Source organism: Physella acuta, unplaced genomic scaffold (genome assembly GCF_028476545.2).
Source record: "Physella acuta isolate Inbredline_101_S28 unplaced genomic scaffold, ASM2847654v3 ptg001514l, whole genome shotgun sequence".
In the NCBI taxonomy this organism is placed as follows: Eukaryota; Metazoa; Mollusca; class Gastropoda; family Physidae; genus Physella; species Physella acuta.
In genome coordinates, this window is record NW_026733029.1 from 37,615 (window position 1) to 60,405 (window position 22,791).

At 33.2% G+C, this 22,791-nt stretch overlaps 1 protein-coding gene and 1 non-coding gene across 3 annotated transcripts in view; one reads left to right on the forward strand and one right to left on the reverse strand.

Annotated features, from left to right (window-relative positions):
• Positions 1–1,328: 1,328 nt before the first annotated feature.
• LOC131928526 (ubiquitin carboxyl-terminal hydrolase 24) overlaps positions 1,329–22,791 on the forward strand; it is a 32,827-nt gene continuing 11,364 nt past the window's right edge. Inside the window, exons 1-41 of one of the 2 annotated variants that reach the window (XM_059284596.1) lie at positions 1,329–1,787; positions 2,423–2,600; positions 3,301–3,368; positions 3,631–3,774; positions 4,186–4,317; positions 4,618–4,653; positions 4,904–4,969; positions 5,172–5,312; positions 5,484–5,642; positions 6,126–6,243; positions 6,650–6,753; positions 7,132–7,239; positions 7,675–7,770; positions 8,225–8,386; positions 8,930–9,016; positions 9,113–9,262; positions 9,543–9,674; positions 9,819–9,930; positions 10,319–10,536; positions 10,764–10,817; positions 11,185–11,297; positions 11,610–11,787; positions 12,031–12,129; positions 12,449–12,592; positions 12,921–13,022; positions 13,213–13,254; positions 13,733–13,818; positions 14,075–14,159; positions 14,643–14,819; positions 15,677–15,870; positions 16,315–16,414; positions 16,579–16,738; positions 17,184–17,339; positions 17,924–18,164; positions 18,623–18,684; positions 18,952–19,137; positions 19,707–19,821; positions 20,101–20,242; positions 20,522–20,682; positions 21,097–21,277; positions 22,567–22,649. In XM_059284596.1, the coding sequence (XP_059140579.1) occupies positions 1,503–1,787; positions 2,423–2,600; positions 3,301–3,368; positions 3,631–3,774; positions 4,186–4,317; positions 4,618–4,653; positions 4,904–4,969; positions 5,172–5,312; positions 5,484–5,642; positions 6,126–6,243; positions 6,650–6,753; positions 7,132–7,239; positions 7,675–7,770; positions 8,225–8,386; positions 8,930–9,016; positions 9,113–9,262; positions 9,543–9,674; positions 9,819–9,930; positions 10,319–10,536; positions 10,764–10,817; positions 11,185–11,297; positions 11,610–11,787; positions 12,031–12,129; positions 12,449–12,592; positions 12,921–13,022; positions 13,213–13,254; positions 13,733–13,818; positions 14,075–14,159; positions 14,643–14,819; positions 15,677–15,870; positions 16,315–16,414; positions 16,579–16,738; positions 17,184–17,339; positions 17,924–18,164; positions 18,623–18,684; positions 18,952–19,137; positions 19,707–19,821; positions 20,101–20,242; positions 20,522–20,682; positions 21,097–21,277; positions 22,567–22,649 (5,357 nt within the window). In that variant the 5' untranslated portion in view covers positions 1,329–1,502. The remainder of the gene's footprint in view (positions 1,788–2,422; positions 2,601–3,300; positions 3,369–3,630; positions 3,775–4,185; positions 4,318–4,617; positions 4,654–4,903; positions 4,970–5,171; positions 5,313–5,483; positions 5,643–6,125; positions 6,244–6,649; positions 6,754–7,131; positions 7,240–7,674; positions 7,771–8,224; positions 8,387–8,929; positions 9,017–9,112; positions 9,263–9,542; positions 9,675–9,818; positions 9,931–10,318; positions 10,537–10,763; positions 10,818–11,184; positions 11,298–11,609; positions 11,788–12,030; positions 12,130–12,448; positions 12,593–12,920; positions 13,023–13,212; positions 13,255–13,732; positions 13,819–14,074; positions 14,160–14,642; positions 14,820–15,676; positions 15,871–16,314; positions 16,415–16,578; positions 16,739–17,183; positions 17,340–17,923; positions 18,165–18,622; positions 18,685–18,951; positions 19,138–19,706; positions 19,822–20,100; positions 20,243–20,521; positions 20,683–21,096; positions 21,278–22,566; positions 22,650–22,791) is intronic. The other variant, XM_059284598.1, reaches the window with a different exon arrangement.
• LOC131928530 (U11 spliceosomal RNA) lies at positions 21,835–21,972 on the reverse strand. The gene has a single exon (XR_009383790.1). It is a non-coding gene; the product is annotated as a U11 spliceosomal RNA (small nuclear RNA).

Sequence of the window (22,791 nt, forward strand, 5' to 3'; positions counted from 1 at the left end):
TGGTCAGCAATATGCTCAGCCACTTTACTTTTACTTTCCCTAACGTGAGTCTGGTGCGCACCAAAGCTTGGCGGACCAACGGAGTTTTACGGAGTCTAACCCGGGATCTGACCTCTAGACTTTCGTGTTAGCAGTCTGCGCTCTGCCGTCTGAGCATGCCGTAATTAACTGCGCAAAAAAAAAAAAAAAAAAAAAAAAAAAAACAACGAAAGAAAAAAAAAAATAACATTAACTCAACTTGACTTGATGTCAAGAGTCTTGAAATAGTTAGATTTGGGCCCTAAAATAAATCAGTTTAACACACTCAAGCTCCCTTCTTAGAGATTCTTTCAGGTATCTCTCCATGCCCCCCCCCCCCTCCCCGGAGCACGTCCATTCACCCATGGCGAAATAGACACACACACACACACACACACACATATATATATATATATATATATATATATATATATATATATATATATATATATATATATATATATATATATATATATATACATGCCTATATGTATATATATATATATATTGAATACTTTACCAGTGTCTGGCCCCCGCAAATTTTTCCCCCGGTAATTTCGAGTGCCCCCTCTACTGACATATAGATCTAGGCCTACTATACATATCTAGAAAAAAGAAAACTTCGCAAGAAGTAAGAAGCCCCCGAGTTTCTTATCCATGCAGGCATCTCTTCGAAGAAAATCCCCCCCCCCCCCGAAAAAAAATGGAATATATATAGAAAATATATACTTTGACCAGTGTCCGCCCCCCCCCCCCTCCCCCCCGAAAAATTTAGTCCGCCTTCCCGAAAATATCAAACCCCCACCCCTGAGAAAAGTCTGAAAGAAACACTGGTAGCCCCCCCCCCCCCCCCACACCACCCCCTCCTATACCGTATACGTGTTCTAATAAAATCAACTTATGGTGAAGTTGTTTTTTTTTTTAAGACGACTATAACAAACGCGGTGTTTGCTGGACTGTAGAAAGTCGGATATTTTCTTTGAGGTTTACCATAATAATGTCTCTCATACATCCATTAGGACTGATTGAAATTCGCATGAGCACCACCATCGATAGTAATATAATATATCCTTGCCTTAGTCATTATCTTATTATTGTCTGATATATCCCATTTGCATGGCAGTCATTTTAATTTCATTATGATTTGTTTTAGTTTCTTTTTATACTTATATTAGGCTAATTATTATTATAATTTACAAAAGGCAGCTTATACTATGGTCTAGCTAGATAAAATCAAGCAAGCATAAAAGTTAATTTTAAAAATAAAACTTTAGCTCTTTATTTCTGAAGATCAGAAACGCTTTATGGCCAAGATAAAGATGGCGGCCATTCGTTTCCTATCTCTGCAAAAATGTTTTATTCATTTTTTGTGCTTTTTGTATGTAACAGTAAAATAAAATAAAATGACTTAAGTGCTTTGTGATCGAATATGCATAGGAGTATTATTTTCATTTATTGATATATTTGCAACAAACTACATTGCAATGGATAACCATTTTGTAAGTGATGAAAATGTGCAGATGATTCTCGCAATGGGATTTCCATCAGAATCTGAAGTGCGAAGAGCTTTGCGATTAGCTAAAAACGACCCAAGTGATGCAGTTGCTATTCTTACAAATGAACCACATTCGTCGTATGATGCTGTAGAAGAAATGGATGTTGATTTAAAAGAAGGAACAATAACTTCTAGTAGAACTTATGGTCCCCAACTGCCACCTGCCTATGAAGAAGTTTGTCATGAAACGGGTCAGGTTACAAATATCAACAAGGTATGTTTTGCTTTTGTTATATAAAACTGATAATTATTTACATAAGATTTCATACAGATCATAACAGTCAATAGACTTTGTAATTTATGGATATTATCGTAGTCGATAGTAGGCCTAATCAGCCCTAATTGTTATGCCCTAATTAAATTTTTAATTAGGCCTAACTAGTAACTAAGCCTATTATTTTATTAGCTATTGATTGTATGAACAGATGTGACTATGTTTAATTATTAAACATTTAGTTCATTTTGGCTTAACTGCAGAGATTATTTTAGAAAGAATTTTATGTTTTTAAAAACAAGAACTGCAATTTTTAGTGATGTTTTAGGCTAAGGTATCATCTTAAAAGGCCAGACCAGGGACCCCCATTGAAAGGGAGGTCTAGCTGTTTGTGATGGTAGGTTAAAATAGTCTGAAAAGTGTGATGTCATATATATAGATGACCCCATACAGACCCATGTATTCTGGCACTGACAGGAAAATAATGATGATAATTCGCCTATAAATTATTGATGAAGAGGCAAACCCAAACAGGCATTAGATTTTGTAAACTAAAATAAACCAGCAAAAGTACCAATTTAACTTTATGTATTTGCAGGATATTTCTTCAATGTTTTAGCTATATTATGTTTCAGGCTGGTCTAACAATGGGTGAAGCTGGTTGTATGGATGAAGCCAGTAATATGGAGTTTCCAGTAACCAACCTTTTTGAATTGGAATCAAGAGTTTTTACTGATATGTGGAACATTCCATTTAAACGAGAAGAATCCTTGGGGAAATGTTTAATAGCTTCAACGCGTCTTATGGAAGCAGGTATGTTTGTATAGTTTTTATGTTGAGCTTCTAAACTAAAGCTAGCTTTCTTAATATTTGCATGTTAATTCTTTAATCTTATAAAATTGTTCAAAAATTTAGATTGAAATATTTAATAATAAATTTTCAGATGTATATGTTTGTATTGTTAATTGAATATTGGCTGCAAAGAGACATAGAGTCGACATTATGAAAGTCTTTTCCAAAAGTTTTTTTAATTCAGTTTTTTTAATTTTCTTCTTAGTCTCTACTTCCTTAATACAATATTTTTTAGGAAAATAAATGACTAAGCTGTTGATTATGTTTCCTCTCTTAGGATGTTTTATGATATTCATCTAAATTCTTGTTTGCTGCATTTAAGTGTCATTATTAATTAATTTTACACCAAACAAATCCAGATTTGTGGATACAAGATCATTTTTCATGGCCAGTAGTTTACTCAACTCCAACCAAAAATTGTTCCCTCATTTAAAATAAAGTTAAATGCATTTATTTTTCATTTTGTGGTTGTACTTGCTTTCTTTCCAGGGTATATATTTCAATTTAATTTTTCCTCTTTTTGACCACATAAATAATTTGTTTTCTCAGTTTTCTCATCCTGTCTTTATTATGTTGGTCTGCAATTATTTAAAAAAAGCTGATTATATTGCAACTTTCTATTTAAAAACCTTTAACTTTTTACAATTTTGATGTATTTCAGGTCTGGCTGATAGTGATGAGCATTGTAGGCGCTTTGTTGATCGTTGTATGCCTGAAGCATTCAGCAAGGTACACTGAATCATATATTGAACTTAAATTTACGTTGAAGATGAGCTACTTTTTCTTTGATTTCATATTAAACATTTCATTTATTTTTTCACATATATTATTTTAATTTCATTGTTTTAGCATTTATTGCTTTTTTTTTTTTTGTTATTGGTAAAAGTGTAAACAAACCAAATTTTTTGCTGATTTTTTTTTTAAAAGTTAATTTTTGGCAATGGAAATAAATTAAAAGTTAATTTATGTATAAACCAACTCTATTTAACAGCTGCTGACTTCAAATGCTGTCCATAAATGGGGCATTGAAATCCAAGAAGGAATCTTTGATATGCTAGGATTGTTGATTGAGTTAGTGGTATCTTCACTTAAACAAGGCAGCATTCATCCTATTTTAATGGATTGTCTAAAACTGGTAACAATTTTTTTTTAAATGTCAAAGTTCTTTAAAAATGATAATTCTTGTCTCGTAATGTTTCTGTCTGCATCTTAAATTTTTTACAGTTATGCAAAGTAAAACTTTAAAAAACTATTTTCTTTAGGATATGGTTCCTGTGTAATACATAGGGTTTTGAAATTAATTCTTAACTTTAATTTTAAATTTCAGATCTGTCATTGTTTGTGCATTAGGAATTGTGCATTTTAAGACAAAAATTATAATAATGGTTTTTTTCACACACACACACACAGACACACACATTTTATTTTTTAGGACACTCAACTATCCTTATATTTTAATTTACAATCTTGAATCAATTAGCTGTATTTAAAATAACATTATTTAAACAGATAGTCCTAATTTTTTTTGTATTTTGTTTCCTTTCAGGCATTTAGCCCAACCACAGAATTTCAGATAAAAAATCAAAATAAACGAGACTCCCATGTAACATGGGAGGGGAGATTTGAAGGCAGCGCTCCTCCAGCTGTCATTCCACCAAGTACCAACAGGCAGTTTAATGTAATGACTTTCTTCTTATTTGTGTCTTTCATATTAGCATTGACTGTCAATCACACACATGTAAAAGTGTAGTAGAAAAGAAATTAAATTATAGGAATTAAACTGATAGGAACTTTAGTTGTAGATTTTAACCAGTAGATTGTTCATTTAGGAACTTTACTAAAATACTTTAAAATTGTAAAGATAATTTATTATGTAAACAATGCAGAACAGATCAGTCAGTTATCCTATGGAAGATAAAGGACTGTATGAATGTTATTTTGTTTCCATCTTATAATTTCAATTTTTTTTTAACTGCAGGGTCCATATGGTTGGTTGACCAACCTAATCAACACTGTAAGTTTAATTTTAAAACTCTACTTATGTGATAAACAAAAGAATACATCATTCCATAAATTATGTTGCTTTTTATAAAACTAATTAACTTAGAGACTAAAGAATACACAATAAAATGTGTGTTCGGTTGCTTTTATTGTAAAATGAGTAAACTTGTAGACTTGCAAATCTCTTTATTTTGTAGGACTGTATGCCTTCTTAGCTGGCAGAGTAAATATAATTATTCACTTTTACCCCTGTGTCCTTTTAGTTTGCTTATCAAGGAGGATTTGATTACATTAAAAAACAACTGGATTCTGATGATTTGGATATTATGGTAGGAACACTTTTTAACAAATAAATTTGATTTACTACATACAAACCCTATGTTTAAACAGTGATAGTTATTTCTTCAAATGTGTAATTTTCTAACTACATCGGTGTATATACTATTTTGTTTTAACTTCCATATATTTACAAAAAAATTAGAGTGGTTTCCTATATTATGAATTGTTATTAAGATTTAACTCTTTATTTAGAATATGTCATTGCTTCTGCGTCCCTTTGGTGCTTGTGCTGACTTCCTTAGTGAGACAGTAATGAACTCGATGTTTAGACCAGGTATGGAAAAGGCAGTAAAGACGATACAGGCCCTAGAAGAAAAAGACTTTAAAGAAAAGGTGCTTTATTCGGAAAATCCTTTTAAAATTCAATATTTAAGATAGTTTTAAAAATTATATTTCTGGTATACTTAATATTCTAGAATCCCTTCTGCATTGACAATTTTTTTGTCCAGTTTCTTTTTATGTTTGTAGAATATGAAAGATTAAGTGTTTTGTATTTGTTTTTAGAAAATAGGAAATGTATCTGATCTATTGAGCTCAATGAAGCTACTGTGTCTGCAAATGTGGCCACAGGATGTGGATAAGCTTGATGATCTTCGACTGGCTGTTACTCTTCGTATGCTAAAATCTCCACATTTTAATGCTAAAATGAATGCGCTAAAAGAGGTTTGACATCTTAACATTATAATATTAAGGAGTTGTCTATAAATTACATTTTTTAAAAACATTTATCCATTAAACCAATTTGTGCCACATGTCAGTTTCTCCTCTTCCCAAATATTTTTTTTTTTTCAAAACAGTAATTTTATATTGAACTGGACCATACATTTTTATCACAGTTTACAGATATGTCTTTAAAAAATGAAAAAAAAAGTTCTGAATTGCAGTTCAAAACATTACTTTTTAAAATATAAAAGTGTGATGTCCCAATACTTTTTATTTGGTTTTTATTTAGATTACATGTACAATAATTACCCATGTGAATAGGATTGGTGCAATCTTTAAAAAAATGCTTAAATGTTTTAAATAAGTAACTATAATATTGCTTCACTTGTTGAAATATGCTACCGATGTTAAACAATAAAAAAATTGTACAACAGTATGTTGATATTTAAAAATCTATTCTTAATGTTTCAATATTTTCTGCAGGTGACAAAATTAATTGATGAGCTGAGTAACACAAAAATTAGCAAGTCCCTCATTATTCCAGATGAGAAAATTCTAGATTGGCTTGTGGAGAACAAAATTTTATCCATAGCTTTAGAAGGTAAAGCATTTCACAGTCAAAAAAACTTTTAGTTTGTTTTGATCCTATGTATTTTGCTTGACTAGCACCACTGAGAGACTCATTCTCCACATAGTCAACTATAAATGTGTCCTACTGGTGTCTGTTGATAAATATTTTACCTGATGATAAGCAAAATTGTTTAATGTTGAACAACTTAAAATCTTATACAAATGTAACTGATAAATATTTGAAAAATATAATCTTTGTCTAATGTTATAGAAATAAATATAACTGGATTAAAGCTAATTAACCATACCCACATAGTGACAATTCTTCTTCCCTTGATGTAAACAGTATTTTTCTGTGTCAGCTGTCTAATTAAAAGTTTGAAATAAATAATAGTACCTGTATAGTACAATTTATTTGATGTGTTTTATTTGTTTAGGAAACATTGACCAGGCCCAATACTGTGATAAAATTAAAGGCATTGTTGATTTTCTTGGATCAAAATTATCATTGGATGAGCTCTCAATGATTTGGAAAATGCAGGTAGCTTGTAGACAGATTAGTTATTTAAGTTTTAGAACTCTTTAAATCAGAAAAAAAATTAGGATTTAAAAATACTTAGGTTTTCTAAAGACAATAATTTGTTGTTTGTTTTTGTGCGTGTACATATGTATATATCTTTGTTTTTAGTCAAGTGCAAGTTATGTCATGTTTTAGAAAGAGTATCTTGTATATTTTCATACAAATATATTTTTTGATTAATAAAGTATTATATAAACAATTCTATAGAATGGTAATGACTACTGGATGTAATAGTTTTTAAATTGTTGTGTACAAATACATTCTATAGAATGACAAATAGATATTATAGTTTTTGAATTGCTATATACAAAAAATGCATATGAATAAAATATTTTCCAGAATGGACAGACAAATAATGTCATTGACAACATACACTCCATTATAGCAGCAGCTGCAGTAAAATTTGATTCTAACCAATTAGAACATCTTTTCTTACTAATACAGAAGGTAATGTAAATTCTTTTTAATTTTTAATTTTATATTAGAAAAAGATACTTTTTATTTCAAATACAACAGATTTTTTATGTTCAGACTTCAAAGCATAACTTAAAGAACTGCAGTGAAGTTGCACTTGAAAAAATATTAATATGTGAACATAAATATATGAGATGGTGTTATGTTGTCAGCAACATGTCCAGCTGCCTTTACATTTCCTAAATTAGCCAGGTCCATATGAGAAATGAGAAATCAAGGACACCCAGCACACTTCTGAGCAAATAGGTTATTTCAACTCAACATTGCATTGCTCCAAGCATCATCTTTTATTATATTTATTACTTGCAAATGTGATACTTTTTGCAAATTAACTTTTTCCACATAATTAAGTGCATGTTTAAAAATATTATTTTAGCATTTGTACTTTTTTTCTGCATGTTACTGAAGAAATGGCAAGATGATAATGATAGGACTAGAGGAAAGCTTCTCACTTTGATTGGCAAGATAGGAAAGGATGCTAAAGTAGCTAAAACAACTACAAGAGTAAGTTGCTTGATGTTATCTGAAGTTTTTTCATTTTCTTTTATTTATTGTTTTTCTGATTTTTTTGTTTTATATTCTATGCATGGTTAAATGCAGCTTGAAAATTTATAATTCAAGTCTTATATACAAACTACTCCAGATTATCCAGATATATCGGTTATCTAAAAAAAATTTTTTTGCTTAATTCATATTTCATTTTGCAACATATTTTACAAACAACATATATGGATATCTTTTACTCATATTATTAAAGTATAATTTTTTAGTTATGGAATAGTCTAAGATTTTTAAAAATATATAATTCATTTAGATTGTAAATTTTAAAAATTTATGTTTTATTTTCAATATGTTGCCAGATTGTAAAAATTTAGTTTATTCTTTCTATGACTTGTAAAAATCTAAAACCACCTAATGCAATAAATTGACCAATTGAACTGGTTTTGTCTTCTACCAGGTACTGGAACTACTCTGGGACCTGGCCCACTTGCCATCCTTAAGTACATCTCTAGTAGAGCAAGCCCTTGATGAGCACCATGCTATTCTATCTGATTCCTACAGTGTCAAGGAGCAAGTCAAGCTGCAATATGTTTGTAAATGTGTGGATGACATAAAAAAGGTAGCCTTTATTCCTAGAATTTATTTTATTTTACAAATTTTTAATCTCATTAAACACATTGTCTCAATGTACTTTTCTGAGTGCATTCCTCTGATCCCCATTCACTTTATAACTCTTGCTTGGTCAATAGATATTATATTGAAGTTCAAAACCCAAAATGTATATATAAAAAAAATGAGTATAATGAGTTTAAAAAATACTTTTCAAATATTATTAGTACTGATGATACTAAAATATATCACCTTGGCTGTTTTTCATGTAGTTTACTAGCAGTTTAGAGAGCAACAGCCTGCTCATATCTCTATCCTGTTCTAATTTATTGTTTTTATGTTAAACTTAATCATCACCTAAATTTTGTTTCGTAAATGTTGTTGAGAAATTTTTTTAATCTCATGTGTTCATTTGAGCTTATTGAATTGTAATATTTAATTTCTCCCACTTACACCATACCAACTTGTTGCAAACATTGCTCCTGTATTTAATGCAAGGTTTTATTATCTTGGCAGAGTGTTGATGTTTTTCTGCTGTTTTTCATGTCCTCAGGGTGCATGTGTACTGCCAGCTCTACGACAGCTGATGTCAATCAGCAAGAATATCATAAAAAACACAGTCCAGAAAACTGACAACAAGGTAGGGGAACCTACTCTGGTCTTATGTTAATTGTACTGTTATATTGGTTAGCTGTCCCTGGAGATTTTAAAGCTAAACATTGTATCTCATTTGCAGGGAATTATTAATGAATTAAACAAAGGGAGTGATGTCATAAAGCTGGTGACAAACAGTCTGGTCAAATGCCACAAGCATGCGTCTTCACTTGTTGGAGATGGACAGCTCAAGGCGACCACAATGGTGGACGGCCGCTACCCACATTCTGATGTTTGTACTTTTTATCTGACATATTTATTTCAACTTATTACAGTATCTTAGAAACAGGATGATTGGCAGCCTTTTTCCAGCAGTTGCTTGTTATTGATAAACATTGATGTACTAATGATGTTTTCTTTATTCATAAAGATATTATATTCATAAAGTACTTGATTTTGAAGTAAATAAACTTCTTAGTCTTTGTTACCTTTAGTTAAAGTAGTAGTTAAAAAAACAAAGCACATTTGAAATTTCTAAATTTTTCTGACTGAAAAAAAACTTTTTTTTGCAGTATATATCGACCCATTTAAATTTTTTGAGATATGTTTTACAAGCCGGAGACTTGTATTTACCTTGGAGTCGAGCTCGGGATATTTGGACAACTCTTGTTGCTAACCCAAAAGCTTGTGAATGGGACAGAGAGGTAACTCAAGACTCACTTTTCTTTGTATTTAATGTGTACAGTTAGCTCCTGCTTTTGGAATTGAAGGTTACAAAAAAATGCAGCAAATCTATACCATAATCATAATAGTTTTCTAACTTACATATTTGTATTTGTTTGGTTTAGACTAGCTATGAATGGTTCCGTAATGGAATTATGGATTTAGAAGTGGATACACAGAATCAGCTGTTTCAGAAAATGATCCTTAGTATAGATCCTGCAAAGTTAAGTGAAAATGGTACGTTTTTCTGAATTTAATTTCTACATGCATATTATGTTATTGGTTTTATTTTTAAATATACATCATGTAGATAGTTGCTATTTTACTCAAGTTTATGTTCATTCATTTTTTCTTAAATCATCAGTATGTTTATATCTGTACTTTTAAAAAAAAATTTTAAACCATATTTAATATAGCTATATAATTTGTTGAATGTTTTCTGTTTTCTATGGGTTTAAATGGATTGTAGCAACCAATAATTATAATTAGCCACTGACAAACCATATATTTTAACATGATTTTTTTTCTCTAAGTTTTACATGATTTTAGTGCTTTTTAATCATGATAATCATTAATTATAATTAGCCGCTGATTAACCACATATTTAAATCTGATTTTTCTCTAGGTTTTATGTGTTTTAAGTGTTTTTTTGAGCGTGTCAACCAATACGAGCAACGCTTGAAAAGTGCCAATGACTCCATCGTGGTGGAGAAAACTGAGCTCATAGGCTTAGATTATCTTTGGGAAATCTGCCTCCATGTGCCTGACGAAGCTATTGCTGATCAGTCTATCAGAATGCTGTTAGGACTCAGTTATGCAAATCTGTTACCAAAGTTTAAAAAAGTAAATTTTTCAACATATTTTCTTGTTTTATTATTATTATAAAATAGCTTGACTATTCATTTTAAAATTTTTTATCATTTAGGTATTTATTTGTCTTTACCATATAAATGCTAAGGTATTGTGCTTCAAAAGTTACATTAAAACTGAAACTAGTTTTTCAGGTAATCCTGTTAATTTATTAAACACTTTGTTTTTATTTGTTCTGCATTTCATTTTAATTTTTCCAGGAACCTGTTGCTTTACATAAAAAGTTTATCAATGAATGCTACACAAGATTAGAAGTGAGTATTACAATCTATTGTGTCTGTTTGTAGCCACAGAACTACAGGTGTAGTCAGGCTTACACGTCCTCAGGAGTAAACCCAGGTGTTGCATAAGTTCAATAAACTGACATGCCCTGTGAAGTAGATACACGTTTTAGTCTTTTTCTAGTCTTTGGATTCATTACCTTCACCTTGCTATCTTAAAAATTTAACACCTAGGTGATCCATACATGACCTTTGAGGTACAAAGGTTGAAGGTAACTCAGCTTGAGCTCAATTTTCATGCTGTGCTATGAGCTTGTTGTCATGTAGAAATTGTGGTTTGTTAGAGATGAAGTACTGTTCCATTGAAAGATATCATGTGGTCATCTTTTTGTGTTTCCAGACAGCAAAGATTGGAGTGGGTGGAAATGTTGTAGCTCAGACTGTTTCAAATGCTACCAAAGTTGTCACAGCAGCCCTCGTTCCTGATGTTGCCAATGTACCCTTACCCTCCAAGTAAGTTGACTGCTTGACAAATACCTTTACATTACCTTTTGAGTTAGTTGACTGCTTGACAGATACCTTTACATTACCCTTTGAGTAAATTGACTGCTTAAGAGACACCTGTATATTACCATCCGAGTGAACTGACTGCTTGACCACCTTATTTCAACAATACCCCACATAGAATTTTGCTAGTGGTAAACACTATACTCACTTAGATAATCTCTGCTGGCTATGAAAGAAGTACCAAAACATCTCTTATAATCTATTCTAAACTAGTGTTCTTATTCTATGATTACCCCTTTGTCCATATTATCTTTTCAGGTCAATTAAAGTATTAGCCATAGAGAGATTGTTATGGATAGCTGAGGCCTACATTTTATCTGTTGAAGAAATTTATTGTGTACCTCGCACCATTTTGGCCCATGGGGCATCCTTCCATGGATATCAGTTGAACATTGTAGTGAAATGTGAACCTTTGAAGGAGGAGTTCATCTTACAGGTAGGAATAGTGAATACCTTGAAAATAGTCTTAAAGCTTACAGTAAGCTCCAGTGATTTGTGACAGTTTTTTTTTAATAGGTAGTAAAAATTGAAAAACAAGTTGTCATCAGTGTGTAAAACACAATTTTTTCACTGTTTTAAGATTAACATTACTCCTTATTTGTTCCCTTGCTGTTAGTGTAGATGGTGTACTAATAGTATTATCATCTCTTTATTTAATTAATTTTTTTACATGAACTAGTGTCATAGCAATGAAAGACTGGGGTCAGTGAGGCAGAAAGTCTTGAGTCGTCTCAACCAACCCTCGGACCATGTCCAGATGCACACCAATGATAAACTGGTAACAACATCTTTTAACCTACATTGTTACCATGAATTGTTTAAATTAGTTTTATGACTTTAAAAACATTGAAACATGTATAAATTGTGAAACAACTGCAGTTGAAACAGATTTGTATTAGAAATAGAACTACATACAAATTTTGTCACCATCCTTGCAAATGTACAGAATGTTTAACTTAGCAGACATAATACAAACTGCTAGAAAAAAAAATTACAAGCTGGTTTATAGGGTTAAAATGTAGTTAGCTCCATTAAAAATGTTCATGTTTTGTGCATGTTTGCAATGCTTAAAACCTATCACTGTATCTGACCTCCAGCTGTGCATGACCAAAGACCAGCTGCTACTTCACCAGCTGGACTTCACAGAGACCAGTGTGCTGCAGGTCCACCTGGGCACCTCCTCCACATCCAAGTCAGGCTCCACATCTGGGGCATCTGGTCCTAGCACAGCCAGTAAAGAGGTAAGCTGGATTCATAACCTGAGCCTGGCTTTTTTTTACATATCTACATCTTATATCTGTGCTGAATTAAGAATAGCATCATACCTGTTACTTGTACCATACTGTGTTTGCTTTTATCATAATGTGATCACATTTTTTTTCATTAGTATCAAACTGTATTATTTTATATCATAATGCTATCATCACATCTGTTTCTAGGACCAAACTGTGTTATCCTCTATCATACTGCTCTCACATCTGTTACTAGTAACAAACTATTATCCTGTATCTTAATACTATCAGATCTGTCATTAGGCCTGTATTTGCCTGTTTTATACTGCTCTCACAGGGTACCAGCAAAGAGCCCTCAGATGCAGGAGATTCTGTGGCCATGCAGACTCTTAGTTCATCTGGAACTCTTAAAATGGGGGCAGGTGGTTATAGTAAAGAGGTGAAGAGCTTAGATTTTGTTTCATTTCTTTTGTATAGTGGTGATTTTTGAAATTTTTTTTTTTTAATTCTTATTTCATTGGTGTGACTAAAATACTTATAACTTTTAATAATTTACCATCAGAAGATATACTTTAAAATTAAAAGTAAATTAAATGATAATCTAATGATTTTGCTGTCTCTATCACCAGACATCAAGCACCACATCTAAACAAAACTATGACATTGAACAGGTCAGTATAACCTTTTAAGCAAAAAACAAAACTTAAGATGCCATTTTGATTAAAAGAAAACTGAAAATAGCTTCACACTTCCTAGGTAGATTTAATTTTGCCCATAACCTGTTAGTTTCAAGCTATTTAATTGTCTGATCACTATACTTTAGTTTAAACAGATGTGAAAATCTTTTTTTTTTAAACACATTCTTTATTGCATTATATTTATTTCATTAATAGCAAAGCTACAGTATCCATTTAAATTTGAAAAAAGTATCCATTTGTTTTTTATTTGTTCCACAATAAAACTAGATACCCTGATATTTATTTAAGTGTCAGAATCTAGTTAACTGTTGATGCTCATCAAAAATTATTCTTAAAAGGCTTTTTTTGCTATAACATGGCAAGTTTAACAAGGTTATTTCCTAAACAAAATCGATCATGGTTATTTTTTAAAATTGATAAATGATGAAGACATTGCATGTATTTCTTCCAGGAGAAAATGTTGCCGGGTGTTGTGATGGCAAAAGATGGAGAAGTTTTTGACATGCTATACCAGCTTACAGAGCTAGATGAACCAAAGTAAGTGCTTTTTAGTAGTGTATTTTAGACTGTTTCATACTAAAGTGAGTAGAGGTCACGTTTTATTAAAGTAGGCTTCTTTATACCATTGTATAAGTAATTTTTTTAGTAGGCCTCGTCACCTTCAATAAAGATAAGGTCCTTTGCTTTAACTGACTAGAGCCATGTGTAGTGCTGACATTCAAGTATTTACTGTTGATGACATTTTTAATGTGAATGTGATATGAGCTGAATGTATTATTTGTTCTAACCCCAGGATCACCAAACGTGTACAGAAGCTGTTGATGTTGATACCCACAGACCCTGCAGTCTCTGATGCTCTGGATTTGATTGGTCAGAAAGTAAGGAATAATTAATTCAATGATTCTTATACACAAATGTCCTTGAATGCTTTTTTGTGCCGAATTTTTCAATTATTGGCTGGAAGCTTCAGTCATTGTCTGGGAGCTTCAGTCATTGTCTGGAAACTTCAGTCATTGTCTGGAAACTTCAGTCATTGTCTGGGAGCTTCAGTCATTGTCTGGAAACTTCAGTCATTGACTGGAAACTTCAGTCATTGTCTGGAAACTTCAGTCATTGACTGGAAACTTCAGTCATTGTCTGGAAACTTCAGTCATTGACTGGAAACTTCAGTCATTGACTGGAAACTTCAGTCATTGGCAGGAAGCTTCAGTCATTGGCAGGACGCTTCAGTCATTGGCAGGAAGCTTCAGTGTTTAAGTAGTTGTTATAATTACATTTTTGGTTTTCTAACATTTGTCTAAACCTTTCTGCATTTCACCTATACTATTCACCATCTACTAACAATCAACGTTTTTTTCTAGCAGTACATCAAATCTGCTGTGTCTGTGGAAGATTTGTCCGGTGCTAAGTCAAGTCCCAGGAAGTCTGTCCCCACCTCAGCATCCAACCCTCGCCTGTCCCCTAAAGAGGCCATGAAGTATTTGTTTGACAGCAGCCAGCCTGACATGAGTGCCTTCAGGGTCTTGTACAACTTAGAGGTAGCTATTCTAAATATTCAAATTATAAGTTTACTTGATTTATTATTGGTTCAAATAATAAGTATAATTTAAGACCTTAGTGCTAAAAGTTTTAAGTCACCAAATAATCATTTTGAGTTCACAAAGTCAAATTTGCTATATAACATGTTTCATTTTTATATGGTTGCTTTAAAGGTGGACTTGATCTAATACTTCCACATACTTTAGATAAAGTCTATCTAGAAGAATAATGATCATTGCTTGGTTTTATTTAAAAAAATAGCAAAAATGTGACTTATGTATGTTTAACACTAGGCTAGTCAAGATTGATTAAATTAATTAATGCAAAATTTAGGTAAAAAAAACCTTTTAATAAGCTTTTATTAGTCGAACCATAGAGAATATGCTTGCTACATTTAGATTGCATGGTCAGTGATGTTTTTAAGTCTTATTGATCATATCCCAACCTAACCGCTCCCAGAGTTATTCCTGTGGTGTGTTGTATTGAAGATAAACGACTGGATCATTAACAGTTGACTACATGGGTGTTTCTATATCCTCTTGCTGTCTGTCTGGACTAAAAGCATTGCTTAAAATTTTGTATGCCAGTGTAGAAAAGATGAGAGAACATTTGAATAAGCTTTAATTTTTAAAAAAAAAGGCTTCTCTATGAAATCCACCCAGCTCTGATGGGTACCTAACTTATTTTAGGGAAAGTAAAGGCGGCTGGGCATAAAGCTGACCGCATTATCCCTTAATATGGCGAGGTCACAGAAACATGAACACGACTTCATCTGCTCACTGGATTACTAGGTCTAAAGAGGATTCTTTACCTACCATTGCATTGATGAAATAATAACCCTGTATCTATTGTGTAGGTTCTGAGCAGCAAGCTGATGCCCACAGCTGAAGACCCACCAGTACAAGCCACAGCCCAGAGTTTCTGCACAGAGTTCCTGCTGAATGGCGGCCTGTCCCTGGTGGTCAGTGTACTGCAGCCAGAATCTCTGCCAGCTGATATCAACTATGAGATCAGACAGGGCTGCTATTCCATCTGCCTGCAGCTAGCTAGGTTGGTTGCTCTTGTATTGGTCTATTAGTGATGAAAATAACGGAAACTATATTCACAAGTTACACTATGCATTAATATTTGTGATTACATGAGCAGTGAATTAGTTGAAATATGCTTGCAAGACAATTTTGTATTGTTTATTATGTTAAGAAATTGGCAAAAAATAGAACCATTAATGTAACCCAGTTCTAGTAATTCTGCTTTGATAATAGTTATTACTATTTGATTAGTTGTTTATTATGGTCGTGTGTTGGCTGCCGACAGAAAAATACACAAGGATACCATTACACAGCCCCAGACACCTTTCACTTATTACCACTGAATTGTATGGAGTAGTTGGTGTTGACCCAGGTTGAACAACTAATGTTTGTACTGGTCATGTAGGATGTGAGTTTGGTGTGAATCTTGTTATAGTATCAACATTTTCCCTTGCCTTTTGACCAGGTACCTTCTGTGTGGCCAAACTGTCACTGGGGACTTTGGTCCAGTACATGGGCTGTCCCGTAACAAAAGTAACAACTCTTTTTGGGAGCATGCCATACAGGTGAGTTGGTCAGCTTTATGCAATGTCTGTGTGAGCCTTGATCTCAGGGGATCTGATAGTTGACATACATGATATGACATGATAGTTGACATGCAGATGACATGATAGTTAACATGCAAATGACATGCAGATGACATGAATATGGCCATGTTTTGTTCCCCCAGAACCTGAGCAACCAGGAGTTTGTTGAGACCATCTCCTGTTTCATGAAAGTCACATGGGCGGCAGCAGCTGGTAGGCTCCACCTCCTCAGCTACAATCAGCCAATCAAAGAGAACAGGGAGGGGCTGGGGTGTGGCCATAGAAGCCGCCAAAGTAGTACAGGTAAAGATACTTTTTCTACTTTAAAAAAAAATTACATATGAACTCACCAATTTATACATACATTCAGCCTTTATAAATTTAGCCCTTAATGTATAACTCTACCACTTAATGTAAAAATTTACCCTTAAATGTATAAATTCACCATTAAATGTATAAGTTCACCAATATTAATGTACACATCACCAATAAATGTATACAGTCAATAGTTGATGTATAAATTCACAATTTAAGTAAATTCTATACAAAAAATATTTGTATGTGAAAAGATAGAAATTAAATTTTTTAATAGTTGTCATTGTTTTGTGATGAAGACTTGTAGCTGAGATTTCATTCACTGTGTTTGTCTTATTGTTTATAACAACATTATGATAAGCATTGTAGTGATGTTTGTCTCTACTGTGGATGTTCAGTAAATGAGATGACATGTGGGTGTCTCCCTCTACAGGTAGTTCAGCCAGCACCAACAGTGACAGTGATTGCCAGTCCCTGCATGCTGGCGTCTGCTCTCATCAGCTCAATATCCCCACAAAGGATGCTCATATAGCCAAGGAGGCGCTAGAAATTCTCATCACTTGCCTGCAGCTTAGGAAAGAATTACTAGGTGAGTGTGGTTACACTGCCCCATTTGTCGTGATTACACTGCCCCATTTGTAGTGGTAACACTGCCCCATTTGTCGTGGTTACACTGCCCCATTTGTTGTGGTTACACTGCCCCATTTGTCCGGACACTGAAGGGAAAAGGTGATGATGGTGTTAGCAGAACAAGTAATAATTGTGCCATGCATTGGCTGTTTTATAATTATTTTGTTCTGGCTCCACCATACAAACAATACCTGCTGTCAAGAAATTGAGCTGTTGGTTCAATTTATTTTAAAGATGGTTTAGATTGATTATCTGATTTAATGGTGTTTACTGAAAACTACTAAAAGGACAGAAAGATATCTTTTACAAAGAAGAGTTTTCTATTTTAGTAGTTACAAGGGATTGAATGGCCAGGAGCCCATATTTTTGTCCTTGTATGTAGGTAAGACCATAGCTTAATGGACTAATAGATCTCCATATTAATGGTGCTCCCTATATTTGGATCACTCCATCCCTTACATAATAAAGTTTTATCAACTATTTAATTTCTATATTGAAACACATTATAATTTATAGTTTTCTTGTTTTACTTGTCTTCCCCAGCATCTTTCTACACTTTACCATACGTGAATGACTTCATCCTGGAGCTGCTTGTCGGCTGCCCACTGGTCAACATCAGGAACACAACCCTGGAGCAGTTGTACCTGCTCTCACAGCTGGAGCTGCCCAATGATGGAGGGCTTGAGTCAGTTCAGTCCCCACGCCAGTTTATTCTTGTGCTGCTACTGAAGGCATATGTCCCTTTCTGGGTGACTTCCACCAATGCTCGTGGATCCACACAGAAGTGAGTGCACTAATTGATTGATACATACCTCATGCTTTTAGACACCTTTCACCTCATTTTAATCTATCTTTTACCAATATCTTTAAATAATAAAATAAATACTCGTCCAATGTTGTACACATTGAGGCTTTATAGAATCATAATTTTTATATTAGCAATTTTATTTAAATTCTTACCGTAACTCACATTTTTGTCTCAATGTCTGCATCAGCTAATTATTTTGATTGCTATTTATTTGTAATGTCTTATTATTTAATGTGCAAAAATATTCTACTGTTTACAATTTTGTGAATATTTTAATTGCCTATATTTTTCTTCTTTTCATTGCATTATTTAATTTTAGGTTTTTGCTGTCAATTTATTTAGAAAGATGTCTTATTTATCTAAAATTATATCTTTAGTTCAATGGTTAAATAATACCCTTCTTGTGAATAAATGTTCTGTTTTGTTACTTCCAGATTACTCCATCAATGCTCACAGTATTTTGAGCTTAGGTGCAGACTCCTACAGCATTTGCCATGTATGTTCTTTAAGTAAAACCAAAATTATTTTAATTTTTAGATGAGTAAAAATACATTTTTCACTCAGGTGTAGAAAACAAAATTACATTTTTTAACATGTGTACACTTTGTTACGTACATCATCAAATTAGATAAAAATCATCACATCAAAGTATTTACATAAATTATCAAATGAGTCTTTTTTTTTAGTACATATTACAAACACAACTTTTATTACTTTTGACATTTTGTTAATTTCTTGCCCTTATTTTTTATCATGTTTTCAGTGCTTGAGCAGAAGCGCCTTGCCCTGAACATTGAGTCCATGCTGGAGGATGAAATAGCCTGGCTGGGCAACTTCGTGCCCTCGCGCCACTCCGACCTTAACCAGACGGACAACACCCTGCTGGCCGGGCACCTGAAGCTCATCTGTACATTGCTGACCTGTGAGGGGGTGGACAAGGCAGAACATGGTAAGTAGTGTGTGGTTTGACTTGGTTATGTGGGCTGTCTGAATCTTGACATCTTTTGCCTGTCATCTAGAGTCTATGACCTTCTATGTCAGAAATTTTTTGTTCTTATCTGCAAAGCTCTTATAAAAAGTTACCCTTTGAACCAAGATGTTCACGGGGCAGGTGAAGTAGAGTTTCTGTAACCTCTGCATACTAAGGCATGGTGTAGTCAGCGCTATGCCCAGCTGCCTTTACTTTCCCTAACTTGAGTCAGGTACCCATCAGAGCTGGGTTGACTCAGGGACATCCTATTGACTTAAGCCTGGGATCCGAACTTAAAACTCTCATGTTAGCAGTTGTACAGTCTACCTGACCAAGCAGTTCATTAAACCTCCTATATCAGCAAAAGATATGTACAATAGATCCACTACTAATGTGCTTTCAACTAAAAATTGTCACCCTGTTGAACATAGAGTCACTATACTTAGTTGGTTTAGTTGTAAAGAAATATATATTTTTAACTACATTATAGGGATCTAGGCTAAGACATCTAAATGTTTAACAAGTCTTTTCTCCCCTCTCTTTTTTAGGTTCAAGCCTGGTCAGTGACCTCTTACATGACTTCCTGTTTCCTGCATCCAAGTTAATGCTGGACAGCCTGAACCAGCCCACACAAGACAGTAGCCTTGTGGAGTTTAACCCAAAGTGAGAACAATCTTCTCATAATGTAATGTTACTAACTGGTTGCTAACAGAAAATATAACAACATATTATAAAGTTATTGTATTGTAAGCACAGATTATTGTATTGTAAGAACAGTTTTTTTTAGTAACTTGAGCATTTAATGTTTAGATTCTTGCAAACTCATTTTATTGATACTTATCTTTATTGACACCAAGTAAAGAACAGAAAGCTTTTAAATATTAGTGCCTTTTTCCTAAGAAATTTTGTTGTAACCTCTAAATTTTTATGTTATGTTGACAGATGCTCAAATTCAGAATCCCGAGTGGCAGCTTATGATTTGTTGACTGAACTTGCTAACAATTGCCTGGCCAATCTTAAACTTATTTCTAAAGAACTTCTTATGATGCACCATCAACTTACAGACAACACCAAAGAGTGGGAGGTATGTAACACATGGTCCCTCAAATCCACACTCACATCCACAGTAATTTTTTTTTAAAAGTAAAAGTAAAGTGTCTTTATAAAGTATTGTGTATATTTTAGTTTTTTAAAAGTAAGCTAGATGACCATACTTTTAAAAAGTTTGTCCTAATGAAGTATAATGTAAACTTAAATTTTAATTTTAAAAAAAGTAGATGACTGCTATATTTAAAAAAAATAATTCCGTATTAAGTAACCTGTAAATTTAAGACACTATAATGATAACATTTTCTTGCTCCAGTACATGCCTCCTGTAAATGGGAGAGCTGCCTGTGGGTATGTGGGTCTCAAGAATGGTGGCGCCACCTGCTACATGAACTCTGTGCTGCAACAGTTGTACATGACGCCTGGAGTCCCCGAAGCTGTGCTCAGTGTTGACGAAGATGAGCCTGATGAAGAATCGTAAGTAGATTTGTTTTTGAGATAGTAATGTAAAGCCATATCAGACAAGAAAAATGGCTTGGCTTTGGCTGCATTGAACTGTTAAAAATAATGATTAAAAAAACCATTTTAAAATATCTGGGATTTAATAAGGACAGTGAAAAGAACATGAGAATAGTTTTGTAGATCATAGCTAAACCTGAGTCGTGTGTCCTGTTGTTGGGTTAAATTCAAACTAAAACTAAATGATTTTATAGTAGCAAGAAACAGTTCACATTTGTTTTTTAATTTGTGTAACAAAATTGTTAAAAAATTACTGATGTAATCTTTATTCAGAGAATTATATAACTGCTTTATAATTTAGTTCTCATAAAAATAGAATTGTTTTTTTCTTTTTCTTGCCTGAATGAACCCCTGACCTCGCCACTGTTTCAGAGTATTTTACCAAGTCCAGCAGATGTTTGGTCATCTGATGGAGAGTCGGCTGCAGGCGCATGAGCCAGAGAAGTTCTGGCAGGTGTTCAAGCTGTGGGGCCACACTGTGAACATCAGAGAACAACAGGACTCTTTTGATTTCTTCCAGGCCGTGTTGGATCAGATTGATGAGCATATGAAGGTAACTTACATTTTGTATATGTTGTATCTGGAGCGACTCCAATGTAATGCTTGTGGTCTGGTATGTAATGCTTGTGGTCTGGTATGTAATGCGTGTGGTTGGTATAAAATGACTATGCATGGGTTTAGTGCAGGGGTCGGCTCTTTTAATGCCAATTTGTGGCTCTCCAGTTCCATAATAATTATATTATTTTATTTTCAAAACTAAAAAAATATACTGTAACAACAAAAACAACTTTAAACAAAATAAAAAAAAAACTAAAAAATAGGTGGAGTAGAGCGTATATGGACATCTGACATCATCTGGGCGTTAGGCCCAGCCCCACATTTGTGCTGTGGCCGTGGCAATGGTTCCATGCTTTCCACCACCGAAGTGCACATAAAAATGTTAGTGGCTCTTTAAAAATTGGGAAATTTTGTAGATTTGTAACTTTGGGCTCTTCAGTCTCAAAGGGTTGACGACCCCTGGTTTAGTGACGTCATCGATTTTTCTTTATTTGTATGTGTGACTAAGGCTTAATCCCTCTTATTTTCCCTCTCTTTCACATTGTGTTTAATAAGGGCGCCAGGCCAAATGAGCACCAGCTGCCACAGGTTATAAAAATTATGCCTCCGAAATCTCTTGATTGCGATTCCGCACGGGACTTATAGTCAGTTTGACCATCCCATGTGTCATGAACGACAAAGGCCCTTTTATTGAGGGTTCTGGAATTCCGTATCTTATTGAAATAGCGTAGTTAAAAAAGTTATAGGTTTCAGAAGATGAATATGAACGATTAAAAAATTAATTTAATTATATTGACTTAAACTTTTAGATGCATAAGTTTAATTATACAGTTATACGTGACATTACAAATTCCAAATTAAATTTATTCTTTGTACATTTAAAATAATTAGAAAAATGTAAAATTACTAATGAATAATTTAAATAATATAGAGATAACCAGCCCTTGTCAAAGGGACATAATAAAATTTAAAAATATACGAATGTTATATTTGTTATCCCCCCTTAGATTCCCCTTTTCATTCAGTTAATAAAAAATAATTCTAAATCTAAATAATTTTGTCTTCTCTACACCTCCACGTATCTATTTTGTCTGTTCCCTTTTAGCCACACAGCAAATTTGAACTGCCACTCAATCATTTTCTAAAATAATTATGGAACACTGCACACAAAATACATGTTGCACTCTAGCTTTTTCTCCTTAAAGGGACATTTGCTGATAGATCTCTCTGTTTGGATTTTCTGTAGGTATAGTTTTAGATTAAAACATCATTTTCTATTTTCAGACTATTGGAAAGGAAGAAATTTTCAAGAAAAAGTTCCAAGGAATCTTCTCTGATCAGAAAATTTGTAAAGATTGCCCTCATAGGTAGTTTTAAAATACATATCTGTGTGCACCTCCCCTATTCAGTCTGTTTATGTTTTGGGTTTGACTCCTGTTTATAAACTAATCTCTCAAGTTTCTAATATGCACCTGGTAAATATTTTTAAAAAGTTTGCCATATGCCTAA